The sequence below is a fragment of the Typopeltis vanoorti genome, chromosome 8 (assembly GCF_054136105.1).
Source record: "Typopeltis vanoorti isolate ZY-2024b chromosome 8, IOZ_Tvanoo_1.0, whole genome shotgun sequence".
In the NCBI taxonomy this organism is placed as follows: domain Eukaryota; kingdom Metazoa; phylum Arthropoda; class Arachnida; order Uropygi; family Thelyphonidae; genus Typopeltis; species Typopeltis vanoorti.
Genome location: NC_143556.1, coordinates 12,666,152 through 12,687,288, shown reverse-complemented (window position 1 = coordinate 12,687,288; position 21,137 = coordinate 12,666,152). Strand labels below are relative to the sequence as shown.

Sequence of the window (21,137 nt, the reverse complement as noted above, 5' to 3'; positions counted from 1 at the left end):
AAACTTAAAAAAACAGATTTAATGGCCAGTTTCGATATTGTTTCTCTCTTTACAAATGTACCTGCTCAAGAAGTCCTTGATCTTCTCAAGAACAAATTATCAAAAAAACTCTTTGATAACAATCTCACATTTGTCAACAATCTCGGATTGCATAAAGTCTGGAAACTTCAAATATGAGAATAAGATCTACTTACAAAACTCAGGTCTGGCCACGGGCAGCCCGCTCTCCAATTCTGGGATATATTTCTCAACGATTTTGAAGAAAAAGCTATTAACTCCTTCCACCTTAAACCGAAATTCTGGTATCGCTATATTGATGATATTTTCCTCATCTGGGAAGGTAGTGTCAATAACCTCAATTTATTTTTAGACCACCTAAACAAGTGTCATGAAAAAATCTCTTTTACCTTTGAACTGGAATCCGATGGCTGCCTCCCCTTTTTAGACCTGAAACTTACCACATGTGCTGAGAGTATTAAAATCTGAATTTTTAGAAAGCCTCCTCCCATTACTATCCCCCACAAAAAAAAATTTGGTATTATTTCCACCTTAGCTCACCGAGCAAAATCTTTACTTACAGAAGAAACAGAAATTGAAAATGAACCCCCTTTTCTTAAAAAAACTTTTATTAATAATGGTTTCTCTCCTAAGAAAATTGACAAATTTCTTTCCCCCAGTCATTCAACTACTTCTGAAGATTCCCCCAGAGCCTTCATCTCTTTGCCTTACATCAGCTCTCTTTCACCAAAACTGGCAAAAATTCTCAAGAAGTTTAACTTCAGAACTTGCTTCACTACGCTCCCAAAACTTCGGTCAATACTTAGTAAACCTAAAGAGAAACATCTTCCAACTCAGTTTCCAGGAGTGTACAAGATTTTATGTGATTGTGGAAAGCCATACTATGGCCAGACTGCTAAATCCATCCTTCTATGTTTGGAAGAACACCTTAGAGATCCAATAACAGGACTAGAGCCATTGCTCTCTCTCTCTCTAGCCACGTTCTCTTTTCAGTAACTCAGGCGAAGGTCGCCAACACATTGTGAACTGGACTCGAACTTCTAACATCCATGTGTGCTGTGATGAACTCGAGAGAAAGATTGTCGAATCTAGAGAAATTTCTCTAGATTCTTCTCATATCAATAACATCCTAAGTTTCAATCTCTCTGATGCACACGTTGCCTCTGTTCAGTATTGGCGCACTCGCGACAGCGCATAATATATGTTTATTTGGAACTCAAGCTCACTTTTTGTTTTCAAACATGCGAGTCTTTTTTGTACTTGTTCTGTTACTACAATTTTAAGTCTCTGTAATTCTTTATATATTTCTTTGATTGTGATACCTGAAGATGTTGATCAATTCAACAAAACTAGTAAACTTGTAGTATCTTTCAAAATATACATGTCATTTTTTTTTGTCTCTCGGTATCAGTCAATAAAGTTTTTTCATAATATTCCGAGTAAAAATGAATTCTTAAAAAAAAAAAATATATATATATATATATATATATCATCATCATCAAATTCCCGACATGTACCCTCAAGGGATTTACAGGATATGATTGTACTACATGAAACATTTATGTCATTACTAACTTCCTATCTATAATTTTTCTCCAAATCAGTCTGTTACTTGTCAAGACTCCAACATTATCAGATCTTATATTTCTATCGTCTAAGGCACTTTGTACCGTATCAATCCACCTATATCTTGGTCTTCCTCTCTGTTGTTTTCCTGCCAACCTGGCAGAGAACACTTGTTTTGCTAATCTTTCCTTGCCCATTCTGTTTAAGTGACCATACCACCTGAGATTAGCTCGGCTAATGCTTTCCTGGATGCTGACAATGTCAAGTTCTTTCCTAATATCCTCGTTTTTAATATGATATTGCCATTGATGCCATCTGTTCACGTCTCTAATCTTTCTCAGGACTCTCACATCTGCGGTCTCTAGTCTTTGGTTAAGTGTTTTACTTCTGACCCAGCTCTCAGATCGATAAGTTAAAACTGGTTTGAACACTGTCTTGTATACAGCTAATTTAGTGTTCTGACTAATTTCTCTCTTATTCCATATGAATTTATTCAATTGACTGCCTACCATACCAGCTTTGTTGACTCTGTTGTCTATTTCCATATTTAATTTACCATTTTCACTAAAAATCATGCCTAAGTAGCTGAAATGTTTTGCTTGTTCCACGGGTTCACAACGCAGTTGACATTTTCAACGATTCTGCCTATTTTCATTGTCTTTGTCTTTTTATTGCTGACCTTCATACCATATCTATTACAACAGTTATTCAATTTAGTCAGGGAATCTTGCAAACTTGTAGCGGATTTATTTAGAAGTATAACATTGTCCGCATAAAGCAAAGAGCTGACATTAACATCTCCAATTCTGATATCATGTTTAATACCACTTTCCTTCATAATGTGATCCATATAGATAATGAATAACAGAGGGAGATAATGTACATCTTTGTCTCACACCAGATTTAACATTAAACCATCTTCCTGTACTTCCTTCAATTCTAACTGCTGACTTACAACTCAAATAAAGACTAAGTATTGCTTGATATAATGCCCCGTTGACACCATATAACTGTAGCATATTGAATAGCTTCTCTCTTGGCACTTTGTCATGTTTTTTCCAGATCGACAAAACTTAAATACAGATCTTTGTTATATTCCCGTGCTTTCTCAATTATTTGTCGTAAAGTGAAGATCTGATCTTGACAGCCTCTATTTGGCCTGAATCCAGCTTGTTCTTCACCAAGCTTTTCTTCCACAATTCTTCTCAACCGTTTCTCAAGTATACTTGAGGCCTGCATTTGAATGGACTTGGTGTGCGGAGACTGGAAAAAGTGTTGCTGAATGAAGTGAAAATGGATGTGCAGAACCAGGGAAACTAGAACTACCAAGGAGGGGGGGGGGGGGGAGTGGACATCCAGACATCAATGAGACAGTTGAGTGTAAAAATGTATATAATGTACCTGAGCCAGCAATAAGGACAAAAAATGGGAATGGGATATTTAGAATAACGCATCAAGATAGGGGTGGGACAAAGGGAACACTGCAATTCATGTATACTAATGCCAGGAGTATTAGGAACAAGAAGGAAGAATTTTTGGCCTTGATTGGCTCTTCCTGGCCACAGGTTATTGGCATTAGTGAAACATGGCTGACAGAAGATGATATAGTTAGTGGGATAGAATGTGTAGGTTATAGTATGTTTAGGAGGGACAGAGAGAATAAAATTGGGGGAGGGGTGTTATTGATGATAGCTGATGAACTGCAGCCAAGGAGAATTGAAGTATTGCAGGATAGTGAAAGGAGCTCATTTGAGGCTATTTGGTGTGAGATTGATACTAGCAGAATAAAATATACAGTTGGGTGCTGCTATAGACCAGGTGATGGAATAGATGGTGGAGATGGTATGCATAAACAAATTGATGAAATGAGTGGAAGGAGGGTAATTATTATGGGGGATTTCAACTATGGTAACATTGATTGGAAGGAGGAGAGGACACATGTGAGGAAGGAAATGGATTTTATTCAATTATTAAGGGATAACTATCTGAAACAGCATGTAATTGAAAATACTAGGGGTGTGAGAGTGCTTGACCTGGTAATAGTATCTGAGAATTTGACTGTAATGAATATGACCATGTTGCCACCTATTGGTGAGAGTGATCATAAGGTCTTGACCTGGGAGGTGGCTAAAGGTGTGAAATTTGTGATTAAGACAGGGTATATGTGGAATTACCGTGCTGGCAAGTATGACAAGCTTAGGAGATTGCTTTGATCAGTGCCATGGCATGTACAACTGCAAAGGCTGGACGTCGATAGAGCATGGGAAGTGATCAAAGAGCATTTACGAGGTTATGGCTGATTGTATACCTAAGGTCCGAATAGTGAAACAAGGAGGGGTTAAATGGATGAATAACACCATTAAGCTTGAGCTGCAAAAAAAGAAACAACTATGGAGGGAATTTAAAGAAAGGGGTGACCTGCAGGCACACGAACTGTATAAAGTACAGGCCAGAAGGGTAATGAGTGTGGTAAAAACAGCAAAAGCCGATTATGAAAGGAAACTAGCTATGCAAGCAAAAGAGAATCCCAATCAGTTCTTTCAATATGCTGCAAGCAAGAAAAAAACTGTACATGGCAAAATGATTTTAAGGAATGACGATGGTAAAGAGTTCACTGAACCAGTCGATATAGTGGAGTTACTGAGCGCGCACTTTGCAAAAGTATATCATCCAGGTGGTGACATTGAAAAAATGAAGGAACCATTAGTTTATATGGGAATTGTGATGAATGAAGTGGAGGTGAATAGTCTATTACAGAACCTTAATGTGAATACATCTGTGGGATTGGATGGTATACCGGCACGGGTCTTGCATGAAGCAGCTAATGAATTATCAGTGCCCTTGACCATGTTGTTTAATCTGAGTCTCAGGTCTGGCTTAGTCCCGAAGGCGTGGAAAGAGGGGAAAATAGTTTCACTGCATAAAGGAGGATCCAAGACTATGGTTGCAAATTACCGACCGATCAGCATATCAGGAGTCGTTGTCAAGGTCTTGGAGAAAGTAGTCAAGGGAAAAATACAGGAATGGATTGATGAAAATGAGATACAGTACAGAGGACAGCATGGCTTTGTGAAGGGTAGATCATGCCTCAGTAACTTGCTCAAGTTTTATAACAAGGTGACGGCTGAACTGGATAAGGGAAATGGGTTTACAGTGATACTGCTGGACCTGGTAAAGGCGTTTGACAGGATACCACATGGAATTCTAATCCGTAAACTACAACATATGGGAATGGATATAGGGTTGGTGAGATGGATAGCTGGGTGGTTGATGGAGAGATATCAAAGAGTAGTTTATTCAGGAGTAGAGTCCAAAAAACGGCCTGTGACTAGTGGTGTGCCACAGGGTTCTTTTCTTGGACTACTGCTGTTTAATCTGTTCATTAACGATATAGGGAAGGGTCTAAGTGGGACAGTTCATTTGTTCGCTGATGATGCAAAGTTGGGTAGGGCGATAGTGAATGCAGAAGATGTCAAAGTCTTGCAAGATGACTTAGATAGATTGGAGTTCTGGACTAAGGAGAATGGATGTCAATTTAATGTGACAAAATGTAAGGTTATGCATTTCGGAGTGAAAAGATTAGCAGCAGTATACCACATTGGTGGAACTGTACTCCAAGAGATTGATGAGGCCAGGGACTTGGGAGTGTTGTTGGATAGGGAGATGAAGTTTAGGGGGCACATTGCGAAAGTAGCTAAATCAGCTCATCAACTCACTTGGTTGTTGAAAAATACCTTGACGAGCAGAGAAAAACAAGTTATTGTACCTCTGTACCGAGCCCTGATAAGACCTCATCTCGACTACTGTGCCCAGATTTGGTCATCTCGGTTTCTTCTTGATGGGGAGGAGGTTGAGAGGATCCAGAGGCGAGTGACTAAGATGATAGCAGGTCTATGGAATGAACCGTATGAGAACAGGTTGAAGATTTGTGGGTTGCAGAAACTAGTTGATAGGCGGAAAAGGGGAGATATGATTGAGACATTCAAATTGTTAAAAGGATTCTATAGGATTAATTCAGATGATATTTTTAGGATCAGGACTGGTGGTGGGAGAACTAGGGGACACCCATGGAAGCTGGGCAAGAGCGTGGTTAGCAGGGGTGTTAGAGCTGGGTTCTTTACTTTTAGAGTGGTAAATGAGTGGAATAAGCTGCCAGAGTCTGTTGTGGGTGCTATGACAGTGAGCGAGTTCAAGGCAAGGTATGATAGATACTGTGAGAATGTTGAACAGCTGTGTGAACATGATGTTTAGGGCCTCCCTCGATGAGTCTAAGGACTCCTGGAGTAGCCCGTAGTAATAATAATAATAATACTTGCATAGATCTCTTTCCAGCAACACTCGGTAGGGAAATACCTTTGTAATTCTCATATTCAGGTTTATTTCCTTTTTTATATACTATTAGAGCTCCACTCTAATCATCTGGAATTCGTCCCTCTATCCAGACCTTCTGAACTATGCAGTGCAGCCACTGTAAGACTTTTATATCACCACATTTCAGCATTTCCAGTCGAATATCATCTACTCCTGCTGACTTTATATATATATATATATATATATTAAAATATACAAAACAAAAAAAAAAAGATTAAAAAAAAATCCATAGCCTGTTCACTCCAATGATGTACTCTAGGTTTTGCAACCTTTCATGAGTGGGAAACATAAGTATTTTATTGAATAGATTGGAATTGATTTTACTAAGAATATATCATTATTTGTTCATATCTTTGAAGTTTAACTTATAATATGTGTTAAACTTCAACATGAGTGATAAGTGGCTATGTATCCATACAAATTTGTTCATATAATTATTACAACTATTAATTCATGTAATGAGGAGATATTTATTGTTATGATGCAGTTATGATTTTTGCTTTGCTATTTTTGTGTGAGATGACCAATCTTAAACTGCACTGCTAGTACTTCTGAAATACTATAATTGGTTCAAGTCTTTGTTTGAGCAGGGATAACTTCTGTTCATAAATATTTTTCATTACAAGATGAGAAAATAACTTACTGTACTATTCTAATCATATTCCTATTGAACTTGGTATAAAATGTTTTGAGAACAAAATTTTATAGCATAAATGACAACCTCTTTTGCAATTTGGTTCTGGTTCTGTATGATTGAATTAATAGCTTTCATATTATTTATTCATCACGTTATTTTATCATTCCATTAGTAGATGGAATGAAAGAATCTGTCCTGCAGAGCAATCTTTCCCCTCTCTGCCTTCTTTCTGTTCCTCTTATTCACACATGGCACCAATGTGCTATAGGCCTTTTCTTTGTGGATCAGATAAAAAAAATAATAAAAAAATTAAAAAAATCATCGCTGCAGTTGACGTTCAGGAACATTAGTTGGATCAGATCTCATTACATAACTGCTTCCATAATGTTGTTAGAATGATGGGACTTGGGCTCTTTGATTAGAAAAGATATGGATTTGATTTCTCATCATGATGAAAGGAATCTTTATGTAGGCTTTTTTCTTTTTTTCTCAGTTAAAGGTAAGTTAGTCAATCGTATACTTTAGCATAGTCTTCCATCCCAATAAACAGGCAAGCTACCATTGAACACAAGCAATTAATAGACCGAAATGCTGTAGTTTATGGTGATAGTATTCTGCAAAATACTATCTACAATACACTACAATGTATTGTAAAGTGACCTTTGTGATGCAACCTAGAATTCTGTGGAGGTGTCATGTAATAATATATGGAGTGGTTTATTCCAAGAAAAGAAAAAAAAATGCAGAAAACTGCAATTTTTTTCCTCTTTTTCTTTCCCTTCTGTAGTGATGGGAACAAGTGTAATGTAGTGATATTTATTACAGATTCAGAAATTTCTTCCATTGGAGAAGTCCCCCCACCTTTGTATCTAATTATTTATTTAATTATTTATTTTTTTAATCAACTGATTAAACCATTTTATATCATGCAGGGTATCACTGTGAAGAAAACATTGATGACTGTGATCCTGATCCATGTCTAAATGATGGCCAGTGTTCTGACCTTATCAATGATTACACTTGTAATTGTTTACCTGATTATATGGGAAAGAATTGTTCTGCAATCTATAATGCTTGTTTTTCTAATCCATGCCAGAATAATGGAAACTGTCATACTCTGCCACCATCCAAAGATTTTAGTTGTTCTTGTCTTGATGGTTTTTTTGGCCCTATGTGTGAAATAAACTATGATGATTGCCAAGGAATCATATGCCCTACAGGAGAAATATGTTTTGACTTAATTAATAGTTATGAATGCAGGTAAGTATAATTTTACTGTTACTTTTATATTTTCTGCTTTGTTCTAGTAAAAGTCACAATAACTGGTATAGCAAAGACCTACAAAAAGTACAGCGATTTTTGTGCTATCAAAATCATTTAACCAAGTACCTCATATAACTGAAACAAATGTCAGATGTGCCTACTTTCTTGATTCAAAACCAGAGGCATGTTGTTCCCAGCATTGGTTGTGGTAACCTGTCATTTCATTTGTTTCATGTATGCAGTTGTTTAAAACCAGATTGATGATTGCAACTCTTCACATTTTGTAATATGTTTTGTTTTTAATTTCCATTCCTGTATTTGAAGAAATGTTCCAGTTAAACTGAATTGCAGTAAATTCAAAGGCCATGAACCAATGTGAAGTAATTTCTATCTTGCCTAAGCTTTTGATGTTGAATGTTGCATTCTGTTGCATTCGACATGATATGCTTAAGTGTGGAGGTATAAAAGTTCTGCAGTTCTGACTACACTGCATAATTCAGATGGCCTTCCTGGTGATTGGAGTAGAGCTCTCTTAGTACCTATCTATTTAAAAAAGAATAAAGCTGAATTCGAGATATACAGACAAATTTCTCCAATAAACGTTCCTGGTAAGATTTATGTAAGCATACTCGAAAAGAGAATGAGAAAGATTGTGAAACAGAAACTTGGACAAATTTTCTCATTCTAAGTTCAAATTTCCATGCTGAGTTCAGGCCAAACAGAGGTTGGCCTGAACTCAGCGTGGAAATTATCAGTATCAGAATTATGGAAATTGTCAGTATCAGAATTTCACTTTAAGACAAACAGTTGAGAAATCATGGGAATATGACAATGATCTGTGCTTAATTTTTTGTATATCTGGAAAGCATATGACAACCCAGGGAAAAGCTTTTCAAAACATTACTGTTGGAGTAAATGGGGGTTATCAGTCAGCGGTTAGAATTGAAGGCAATATAGGAAGATGGTTTGATATAAACTCAGGGGTAATACAAGGATGCACATTATCTCTACTCTTATTCATCATCTATATGGATCACATCATTATGAAAGAAATTGGCATCAGGCCTGATATTAGTATTGGAGATGTCAAACTCAGCTTATTGCTTTATGTTGATGATGTTGTACTTCTAAATATACCTACTGCAAGTCTCCAGGATTCTCTAACTAAGCTGAATAATAGCTGTAAGAAATTCATCATGAAAATTAGCAATAAAAAAACCAAAAACTATGAAAACAGGCAGGAACATAGATAACTTCAGCTGCATTGGGAATGGAGTATAGTACAAGTAAAATATTCCAGCTGTTTAGGCACAGATTTTAGTGAAGATGGCAGGTTAAATCTGGAAAGAGGCAACAGAATAAGCAAAGGTATGGTGGGTAGCAAGCTGAATAAATTTATATAGAATAAGATAGAAATTAGCTAACACAAACTAGCATTATACAAGACAGTGTTTAAACCAGTTTTAAGTTATGGATCTGAGAGTTGGGTTAGAAATTAAGCACTTGATCAAAGACTTAGAGACCACAGATATGAGAGTTCTGAGAAAAATTTGAGTAGTGAACAGATGGCATCAATGGCAGAATCATATTAAAAATGAATATATTAGAAAGAAACCCGACATTATTAGCATTCAAGAATGTGTCAGTGGAGCTAATCTAAGGCGGTATGGCCACTTAAATAGTATATTGAGGAAAGGTTAGCTAAATAGGTGTTTGATGGTAGGAAATAGATTCAGAGGAAGACCAAGGTCTAGGTGGATTGATTCAGTAATAAGTGGTTTAGAAGCAAGAAATGTTTGATATGACAATATTGGAATGCTGACAAGTAATAGACTAATTTGGAGGAAAATTGCGGATAGGAGTTTACATTATTAACTTCTCATGTAGTGCTGTCATAGATGGAACAACCCTTGAGGGCACACATAAGGATGATATGATGATGCAATACTGTTCTGTTTTTCATATGGCAACATTTTTGTTTTGAAAATTCAGTCTGTAAATCTTTCATTTTGAAAATATTACTTGCTGTTTAAACCTTGCAATCTTAAACTCTTTTGAAAAAGCTGGTGATATGATCTTTTTATGTCTTCTGAAAAAGACAGCAACAACTGTTTTGTCCTTCTCAGTATTGCAACAATCCTCTGAGTAGGCTTTTGTAAGAGTAATATAGCAGATAATATCTATTAGCACTATCTTTTATATTTTTGTTTACAAGTACAGTTAGTTACATCATCATCAAATTCCTCACACATAACCTCAATGGTGGTGGTGGTGGGGGGGGGGGGGTACAGGATCTCATGACAGTAATACATGAAAAGTTACATCATTACAAACTTTCTATTAACAATTTTCCTCCAATATTATTAGATCTTGTATTTCTGTCTTCTAAGGCACTTTTTATTGTATCAATCCATCTACGTCTTCCTCTGGATCTTTTCCTGCCATCTTGGCAAAGAACGTTTGTTTTGCTAATCTTTCCTCTCTTGTTCTGTTTAAGTTGCCATATCACCTGAGATTAGCTCTGCTAACACATTCTTGAATATTTACAATGCCAAGTTCTTTCCTAATATATTTGTTTATAATATGCTGCCAATGATGCCATCTGTTCAGTATATTAATCTTTCTCAGGACTCTTTATGTCTGTGGTCTGCAGTCTTTGATTAAGAGTTTTATTTCTAACCCCAGCTTTCAGATCTATAAGTTAAAATTGGTTTGAACACTGTCTTGTATACAGCTAATTTAGTGTTTTGACTACATTCTCTCTTATTCTTCCATATAAATTTATTCAGGTGACATCCAACCATATCAGCTTTGTTGATTCTGTTGTGTATTTCCATATTTAATTTAACATCTTCACTAAAATCATGCCTAATTAGCTGAAATGTTTTACTTGTTCTATAGGTTCTCAATTCAGAATGGTAGGCTTTGTGAATGGAGATAGTGAACAGATGTTTTGTTAGGATTAACATCTCCAATTTTCATATCAGATTTAATATCTCTTTCCTTCATAATGTGATTCATATAGATAATGAATAACACAGAGGATAATGTACATCCTTGTCTGACACCAGATTTAACATTAAACGCTCTTCCTGTACTTCCTTCAATTCTAACTGCTGACTTACAACTCAAATAAAGACTAAGTATTGCTTGATATAGTGTCCCATTTACACCTTATAACTGTAGCATTTTGAAGAACTTTCCTCTTGGTACTTTTTCAGATATACAAAACTTAAATAGAGATCCTTGTTATATTCCCATAATGATTTCTTAACTATTTGTCTTAAAGTGAAAATCTGGTTCTGACAACCTCTGTTTGGCCTGAACCCAGCTTGTTCTTCTCTATGCTTCTCCTTCACAATTTTTCTTAGCTGTTTCACAAGAATACTTGCATAAATATTACTGGTCACACACAGTAGGGAAAGTCCTCTTGAAATTCTCACATTCAGTTTTATTTCCTTTTTTATAAAGTATTATGAGTGCTCTAGTCCAATCATCTGGAATTTGATCCTCTGACCAGGTCTTCTGAATTATATAGCACTTGCTGTTGTTCTTGTTGTGTGTCATCTAGCTATTTTCGACTCTTAGTGATTTTGCGCAAAAAAAAAAAAAAAAAAAAAATCTCCATTCCATTTATTATCTTGTCCTTTCTTTAAGTAATTGTAAGTTCCAGTTGGCAAGTTCTTTTATGTTGTCCATCTAACTCTTTTGTGGTCTTCCACTTTTTCTCATTTCCTCAGTCTTCCCTAACATAACTGCCTTTTCCAATGATTCATTAGCTCACACAATATGTCCAAAGTACATCAACTTTTGTTTAGCGATCATTTCCTGCAAGAGCATTCTGTCTTTATATTCTCTAAAACCTTATTGGTCATTCTTGCAGTCCATGGGATTATAAATAGCCTCCTCGACACCCATAATTCAAATGAATCAATTCGCGTTCTGTCTTTCTTCTTAATAATCCAGCTTTCACATCCATACGTTACTACTGGAAATACCTTTGCTTTGACAATTCTAACTTTCGTGGCCTTACTCACACCTCTATCTTTCATAATTTTTGTTAGGTTTAACATCGCTCTTTTTTCTCATACCTATGTTATATCTTGACATTTCTTTAATTGTTGTTATTTCGTTATATTTTGCTTTATTAAATCTTATGTATGGTTCTTTATTCTTTCTACCGATTGTTCTGCTGTTCCTATTCCAGCCGCTAATATGCAATGCTTAGTCTTAATTAGAACCGATTTCTATCAGACACTGTTCTTTCTAATGGATGACGTGTACTATTCTTGCAGACAAAGAGAATGCTCCGGGCGAGAACCAAATTCTTCTATTGTTGTAGATCTGGAGTTCGCTCCTTTTCGGAATCAAGAAAAATTTATTTGTTAATACAGCTTGATTCCTATACAAGAAGGATATTCCTATCAGAGAGTTAACACACAGATAATCACGCGACCTTAGAATCTATTATTTATTTATACCCTATTAGTTTATTCCTTAATCACCAGTCGTAACCAAATTTTCTTCCCCGCACCCCCACAATTGAATTTACACAGGTTCTAATTTTAGCAAGTGGTACATTGGCATGAGAAATCAGGCAAGTTTCTTAGGTATAGACTGAAAAAAAAAAAAAAAAAACCATTTATTTTGCAGAGATCAAAATTTTGCTTCAGACCTATAATAACTTGTTCATAAAAGGATATCTCAAAATTTCTCAGACAATCTATCTAATTATAACTAAGTAGTCACTTAATATATTTCCAACAGATCAGTTAATCTAATTCTCGTTAACTTATCACAGTTATATAAATGAACAGTCCTTCAACTTCCCAGATTAGACTACAGTATACCAAAATTCTATTATGGGCATAACTTAGTAACAATGAACTTCTGGAAATACAACATCTAGCCACAAAGTAAAACACTATAGTCCAGACAGTCATAAAAAGGTCCTATCACATACACGATTAGCACTTTCACTCGCTCTAGTCCTGCTCTCAGTACAAAAGACAATAAAAGTTTCTACTTTACCTACCACGTGGGCATAACATCAATCTTTGCTGATTCCTTTCGGTTAGGTTCCTAGGTCTGCTATCTATAATTTCCTCTGACTTCTTACCACCTGTGATTACGATCACAAATCACCGCTATTCCTATAACTTTAATGACACTGCTTCGACAGATAGGCATGTACGACTTGGCATAAGGCTGCGGTCTCCACTGGCTGCATAGCTGTGCTGTTGCTACGCTTGAAGCGGATCACTATCTGACTTTTAGCCATCATTGACCTTCCTTCTAGTTATCGCCACGAACTGCTTCCATCGGAAACCACTACGCTTCTCCCCGATATGCAGCCCATCATGTGGGTGCCATACACGTGTCTCAGACTTCACATTGCGATGCCCCGGGGTTATGTCGAAAAGCCAATTAGTCTAAAGTGGACTTAGCTTAAATTTTCTCCTTCTAAAGTAACTTTCACTAAGACCTTTTAAACGCTGGTATATTATTTCTAAGACAGTTTACAATTTATCACTTACAAAATTCCGTTAATAAAATATTAATACATTAAAGTTTTCACTTACACCTATGTACAAGCATTCCCTCTTATAGAGTTTTTAGATCCTAGTAAAATCCTGAATGAAATGCTCAATAACAAATTGAACCTTTCATTCCAGATTTAATACCTATTCCTCTTTTAATTTCATCTTCATATTTACCATAATTTCTGATTCTGGACCCCACTAAATCATAACTTTCAATGATTTCTATTTTATCTTCCTCTATTTTAAATTCATTTAAATTGCCAGAAGCCATCACTTTTGTTTTGTAGATGTTTAAATTAAGCTTGGCTTTGTTACTTTCTTTCTTAACAAATAGAATCCATAGCTCCAGGTCTTCCTTAGTTTATGCTAAGGAAGAGGGTTGTATCATCTACATATCTTAAATTATTTATTTTTCTGCTACCAGTCCTAATTCCAGATGGATCTTTGTCTAAATCAGCCACTCTCATAATATGTTCACTATAAATATTAAAAAAGGTAGGGTGACAGTATACAACCCTATACCCATTTTTCCACTCGAACACTGTCTATGTAGTATAGCCACTGTAAAACTTTTATACCTGCATATTTTATCATTTTTAGTTGAATATCATCTGCTCTAAGAGCCTGTCCACATTTCAGGTTTGTGATAGCCTTTTCTACTTCAAGTACAGATGGATATTCCAGATGACATTCCTGTTCAGTTATTGCTGTTTGCTTCATATCACAATCTTTGAAATTAATTTTTCCATACATCAAAAATATTTTTATCTTCACTTTTCATGTTTCCTTTATCATCTCTAATTCCTTTTAATTCTCTTTCTTCCATTTCTGAGCTTTTTCAATAGCCTCCAGAATATTTTGTCACCTTCCTGAGATTTATTTCCTATGTTCTTACAAAAGTCTTCCCATGACTTTTGTTTACCTAATTTGACACAATGCTTCTTTCTTATATTTTTCTCTGTATTCCCTAAGAGCACAAGGTCACTTATTTGTCAGGAACTTTCAACATGCTTTCTTCATTTCCTTGACTAACTCTTTAATTTCCTGAGTCCACCATAGAGTTCTGATTTTTCTGTTCTTTTTTGATAGCCTTCTTCAGGTGTCTTCTAAAAATAGGAAACAGCAATAAAAACACTGAAGTTTAAAACTGAGAAGCACAGGAAAATTTCAGTAACTCTTGCGAGGTAATCTTGCAGATTACCTCACGAGATGTCTCTATGGCTGAAACAATGAAAGTTTTCTTTAGGATTTGCCACTGAATCTCCAAGGTTTAGTTCTTGTTTTCAAACTCTTTCAGGTATTTTTTTTTTTTTTTTTTGAATAATACTTGTGTATTTGAGTGTACAGTTCACATCTCGTAGATGTTTTCAACTTTGATTTGTTTCAGAAACACCTTTCTTTTCAATATGAAGTTCTGTTTTATCCTGCTCAACACTACATGGTGATCATTTCCTATTTCAAATCCTCTATATACTATTGTGTTCTGAACCAGTGGGAAAACTGGCTGGCCAAGTGGTTAGCATATCTGCTCTCCAGTCAAAAGGCTGCAGGTTTGTATCCTACTGTTGGCATGGATGTTTGTGATTATCTGTTGAAATACTGGTAGTCGTGGTGGTTGGCGATAGATGGCATTCGTGTAAATGCAGTTCATTGTATATGGAGTTGGTGATGGAGAAAAAAAGTTGTAGAGCAAGTGCCCTCCCTCGATGAGTCCATCGACTGCCTGGAGGTGTCATGTAACAATAATAATAAACACCACTGTTGACAATAACTTAGTCAATGAGACTTTTCCTATTCCTTGTGAATTTGTGCACATTTTTATGTTGGAACATGGTGTTAGTAATAACTAGTCCATGTCCTGAGCAGAAATACAGCAAGTACTTACCGTTATTATTATCTTTGCTCTTTTCTCCAAATTTTCCCAAAACATTCATGTATGTCTTGTAATTAATTCCAACTCTGCTATTTATATCTCCAACAAGGACAAACTTTTCTTTCTTCGTTGTGTGTCAGGTGCTTTCTTCAATGCCTCGAAAAACTATTCCACTTCTTCCTTCATAGAAACTTCTGTGGGACCATAAGAACAAAAACGTCTCAATATCCAGTTCCCCATTCTGATATTCGCCCTCATCATCAATTTCGTGATATGTACCCCCCAAGGGGTATTTAGGTTACTGTGACAGCACTACATGATTAAAGTTTACATTATTATTAATCTCCTATCCACAATTTTCCTCCAAAATTAATCTATTACTTGTAAGCACTCCAATATTGTCATATTGAACATTTCATTCTTCTAAAGCAGTTCTGACTGAATCAATCCACCTAGACCTTGATTTGCCTCTAGGCCTCTTTCCTACCATCTTGGCATCAAATGCCTGTTTTGCTAACCTTTCCTCACCCATTCTATTTAAGTGGCCATACCACCTTAGATTAGCCCTGCTTACAAATTCTTGGATACTAATAGTGTCAAGTTTCTTTCTAACATTTTCATTTTTAATGATTCTGCCATTGGTTCACTTCCCTGATTTTTCTCAGTATCCTCATATCTATGGTCTCTAATTTTTGATCAAGTATTTTATTTCTTATCCAACTCTCAGATTAATAACAGTGATTAAGTTAACAGTGATTGAATACTGCTAGTTTGGTGGTATTTTGACAGATTCCTCTCTCATTTCATATAAATTTATTCAGCTGGCTACCTCCATTGCTTATTGCTTATTCTGTTGTCTATTTCCAATTTTAACCTGCCATCTTCACTAAAACCTGTGCCTAAATTGCTGAATTTTACTTGTTCTGTAGGATTTCCATTCAGAATGCAGCTGAAGTTTTCTAGCCCACATCACTCTACTTGATATTGCCTGCCATTTAAGAAGATTACCCTCATATTTATTGTTTAATATTACAGCTACTCCTTTTTTCCCTGATTGTTATTGCCTGGATATAAATACATGTTGTATTTGTTGTTTAGAACAAATACAAGATGTTATATTCATGTAATAATTTTCAACAATTTTAGTTTCATACCGTTATTTAACACAGCATTCCATATATGAGTAAGTGTCTTCGTGTATTATAAGACAATGTAGGGAATGAAAAAACCTTAGATATTAAAGTGAAACTTGAAATAAAATATTTTGATGAAACGGGAAAACATATGATATTGCGAAAGAGCAACAGACTTAAAAGAATCCACCTAACATCCCATCACTTTTGTAGACATAAAAAGTCTATCAAAAGCTTTTTCACAAAGAGAAAGTATTAGTTATATATGAAGATCATATGGAAGAAAATCTCCAAATCCTGCAGAAGTGTCTCATTTTATGCTTTATTTATTCTGAAGAATTTAAAATGTTAAAAACTGTAGTAGAATTTTTATTGGATTTTTCTTACTTTTTAGTGTAAGTACTTACAAGGTTTTGAATGCTCTGCACCAACCTTATTTTTCCTTTAAGCCCTGTTATTTTTATTGTGCAAATTCCATAACAGTGATTTTCAGGTGTAAGAAAAAAATTGCCACCTTAACATTAGTGCTTCTTAATTCATTTCTTACATACAACTGTCTTAAACTGTTAAATAACAATTCACACTGCATTTTGCCTTTATAGATTGACAAGAAAGAGAAACTTTATTTACTATATCTATGATCATGGTGTAATTGTTCTGTGCTTTGTTTGCTTATGCAGTCTGAGCAGAACTCTTTGCTCATGTGACTTATGTAAGATGAGTAGGTGTTACTTAAAGGCATGCTAGTTACATAATTTGCTTATACATATTTAATAATTTTCCTGCCTCACAGTTTGGCTCTCTCATGCAGCAAAAATAAATAAATAAATAAATAAATAAATATACAAGGTATAGTTATTAAATAACGAGACTGGTTGCAAAAATGTGGTTTATTATTATAATTGTACAACTTAATTGTTATCTCCTTCAACATACTCCCCTTCTCTATCTATACACCATTGCATACAAATTTTCCATTGTTGGAATCAGTGTTGCAAGTCATCGGGTGTTATCTGCTTCAGCAGCGCTGCTGTTTTCTCCTTTACCTCATCTACTGCAAGTCTGGCTGATAGTGGAACCAGACTTGCAGGAGAAGATCATCACATGTCATGAGACACGGATTTTCCAGTACGATCCAGAAACAAAGAGACAGTTGATGCACTGGAAAACTCCCATGTCACCGAGAATGAAAAAAATCAAGAATGAGCAAGTCAAAACTGAAGGCAATGCTAATAGTTTTTTTTTTTTATATCAGTGGCATGATAATGGTTGAATGGGTACCAGAGGGTCAAACAGTTAACCAACATTATTACCTTGAGGTTCTGGCCAAGCTGAGAGAACAAGTGAAGATGAAGAGACCCAATCTGTGGAAAAACAACGCTTGGATTCTCCATCAGGACAACGCTTCAGCCCACAGTGCACTGTCTGTAAAGCAATATCTGGCTGATAAGAAGATCCCAGTGTTGGACCAAATGCTACCACCTTACTCGCAGACTTAGCTCCATCCGACTTTTACCTTTTTGGAAAGTTGAAATCCACATTGAAGAGCACCCATTTTCAGTCTGTGGATGAGGTAAAGGAGAAAACGGCAGCACTACTGAAGTAGATAACACCTGATGACTTGCAACACTGCTTCCAACAATGGAAAATTCATATGCAACAGTGTATAGATAGAGGAGGGAGTATATCGAAGGGGATTACAATTAAGTTGCACAATTGTAACAATAAAACATTTTTACAACCAGTCTCGCTATTTAATAGCCATACCTCGTATGTATTCTGAGTGCTGCTAATTATATATTTACTACATTTTATTAAGAAAAATAAAACCATACCACATTTTATAATTTAAAAAATCAGATATAAATATGCCTTGTAAATAAACTGCATTGGCAGGGTGTGGTGGGGGATCATTAAACCTGCTGTCACTGTTTATTTAAAGCCTGTAATTTAAAGCCTAAGAGCCCAAAACACCCATTCCAGCCCTTAGTGGGCTGGAATGGGTGTTTTGGGCTGTTAGGCTGAAGTTCTGAGAATGAGCTTCTCAAATTTGAGATAGTTTCATTCAACCAAATTTGTTGAGGTTTGGGTAGTTCCTTAAGGCCGAGTCAGATTGTAGGAATAGTCTCCTGTCTTTATATTTGCTACTATGGTGGAGTAAAGTGTGCCTTTTTTCTGCTTATCATGGGTGAATGTCCAAAGCTTGGTCAGCAAGTTCTGAGTGACCATATGGTGCCAGATGTAGTACAGTCCTTATTTGTTGAAAGTTTTTCACTTGGTTATACTATAAATTAAAGATACCAAGAAATGATATACTTGGTTTAATTCAAGTACAGTGGTATAATATTATTATCCAAGTAGTGGTATAAGCATTATACATGTCCACAAGAAGATGTGCTTTGCATTATGGAATACTAAGACAAGTGATGTGAAGTCATACCACCTTTACCATGAGTTGCCCCAGTCCTGAAACTACTTCAGGTGCAAACAAAGAAATCCTTTATCCAAGAAATACCTGGATAAAGGATTAAACCAAGTATATAATTTCTTGGTATCTTTAATTTATAGCATAACCAAGTGAAAAACTTTCAACAACTATCTGTCTCTAATCCAGAGTATTATAATAATAAGGTGTGACACCTTTTAGCAACTCGTATGTGAAAATATGAATTCTGCATTACTTCAATCTTGGTATCACCTGCGGGGTCTAGCTCCCACTGACGAGACCTCAATAAAGGTTGAAACTGGTCTGGGTAGTGACCCTTCCCATAATGCATAGCATTATACATGTCTGCAAGGAAATGTGCTTTGCATTATGGGATACTAAGGCAAGTGATGTGAAGTCATACCACCTTTACTATGAGTTGCCCCAGTCCTGAAAATACTTCAGGTGCAAACTTTGTTTGCTTACACTTGGATAAAGGATTAAACCAAGTACAGGTATCCCTTGATTAACGCAATTGATTAATCCCTCAATGTTACCGCTTATATCAAAATCGCGTTAATCAAATATAATAATCAATGGTAAAAATTACAATTCATGCATGATTGATTACTTTATTAATAATTCGTGTTATATGGTACTCTTTTGAGAAGAATAAAAAATGAATGCAGTGTAAATGTTTACTAAATGCTTGTACCTGCATTAGTTACTGCAATTTTTTATATATAAAAAAAGTTATCAAGAGTCGTTCATGTTCATGTGCAACTTTGACTATATGAATTTCCCTTCACAATATTTATCTAGTAAAAGTTGAATTATCAGGACTTGACAAATTATGCAAAGTCACATTCACCATGAAAAAAAAATTTCCATTCCCAAAATCACCTCCATTTTTTTTTTTTTTTTTTTTTTTTTTTTTCATGATATGTTCCAATAAGTCAATAGGAGTTTCATAAACTGATTAGTGGTGCTGTATTGTGTGCAGAATATTTCTGTGTCTAAGAACCATTCCAAGAAGTAGTCATTAAATGATAATAGGAAAAACAGTAAAAACATGGATTTTTTTTTGGAAAATATAATTTGTTATATTTATTTTTCTTACTAGAATAGTCCTTTATATTATGCATATTCTTCTGTGTTTTCTTAAAGTTTTTTAAAAAAAAAAAAAGATTTTGTTTGGAAAATTGTTTGTTTTTAAAATAATAATAGTTTTTTTAAGAAAATAATACATATGCCTCAACAAATTTCATTTACTTTTTTTTTTTTTTTTTTTCTCACCATAGATGTCGTAATGGCTATACAGGTTTTAACTGCTCTATTGAAATAAATGAATGTGAAAGCAGTCCATGTTTGAATGGCACATGTAATGATAAAATTGGTGACTATGAGTGCATTTGTCCACAGGGACTAACTGGAAAAAACTGTGAAGTTGATATTGATGAGTGCCTTGATTTTCCATGTAAAAATGGTATTTGTAAAAACAATCATGGTTCATATCTGTGTTATTGCCTTCCTGGTTTTACTGGTCATAATTGTCATATTGAATTTGATGAGTGCCTTTCTAATCCATGTCTCAACAAAGGAACATGTGTTGATCTTATCAGTGATTACAGATGTGATTGTGCTCCTGGTTTTACTGGAAGAAACTGCGAAGTAAATATTGATGAATGTTCTCCTCTGCCTTGTGTGAATGGTGGAACCTGTATTGATGGTATTAATGAATATCGTTGTATCTGTCCATTAGGATTCACTGGAGGTGACTGTGAAGTTAATATTAATGAATGTGAATCTTCACCATGTCTTAGCAGTGGTGTATGCATAGATTTGATAAATGGGTAAGTAATAATGAGTTTCTTATAAACTTTTACAATTTCATGCCATTTGATTTATAACTCATATTTTTCTTCCTAATAATGGAGCCAAGCCTCCTTGTATTTTGTATAAGTTTATAAATATTATGCTGATGTGGACAACATTAAAACATCTTGAATATTTGAATATTTAGGATAGTCAGTACATTTGAATGAATTTCTCCAAAGGAAAGTATGTGCAAAAGTTTCATAAAGAATCAAAATCAAGTAGCTTTCAGTGGTGAACTGTAGGAGGAGAGTGAGCCTATAAATGTAAGAAAGAGAACCATAAAGGGAACCAGAGATGATTAAGGTAATAGGAAAACTGAAGATTAAGATGGTCTATATTCTGGAGTAATTATTTTGACAGATTGGTAAATCAAACAAGCAGTGACAGTAAAATGGTAGGAAACATTAAAGAGGAATGCAGTTGGGGGGGG

At 35.3% G+C, this 21,137-nt stretch overlaps 1 protein-coding gene across 1 annotated transcript in view; it reads left to right on the top strand.

Annotated features, from left to right (window-relative positions):
* crb (cell polarity complex component crumbs) overlaps positions 1–21,137 on the top strand; it is a 439,435-nt gene that overhangs the window by 214,449 nt on the left and 203,849 nt on the right. Inside the window, exons 10-11 of the mRNA XM_090397137.1 lie at positions 7,525–7,852; positions 20,131–20,682. Coding sequence (XP_090253263.1) covers positions 7,525–7,852; positions 20,131–20,682 — 880 coding nt within the window. The remainder of the gene's footprint in view (positions 1–7,524; positions 7,853–20,130; positions 20,683–21,137) is intronic.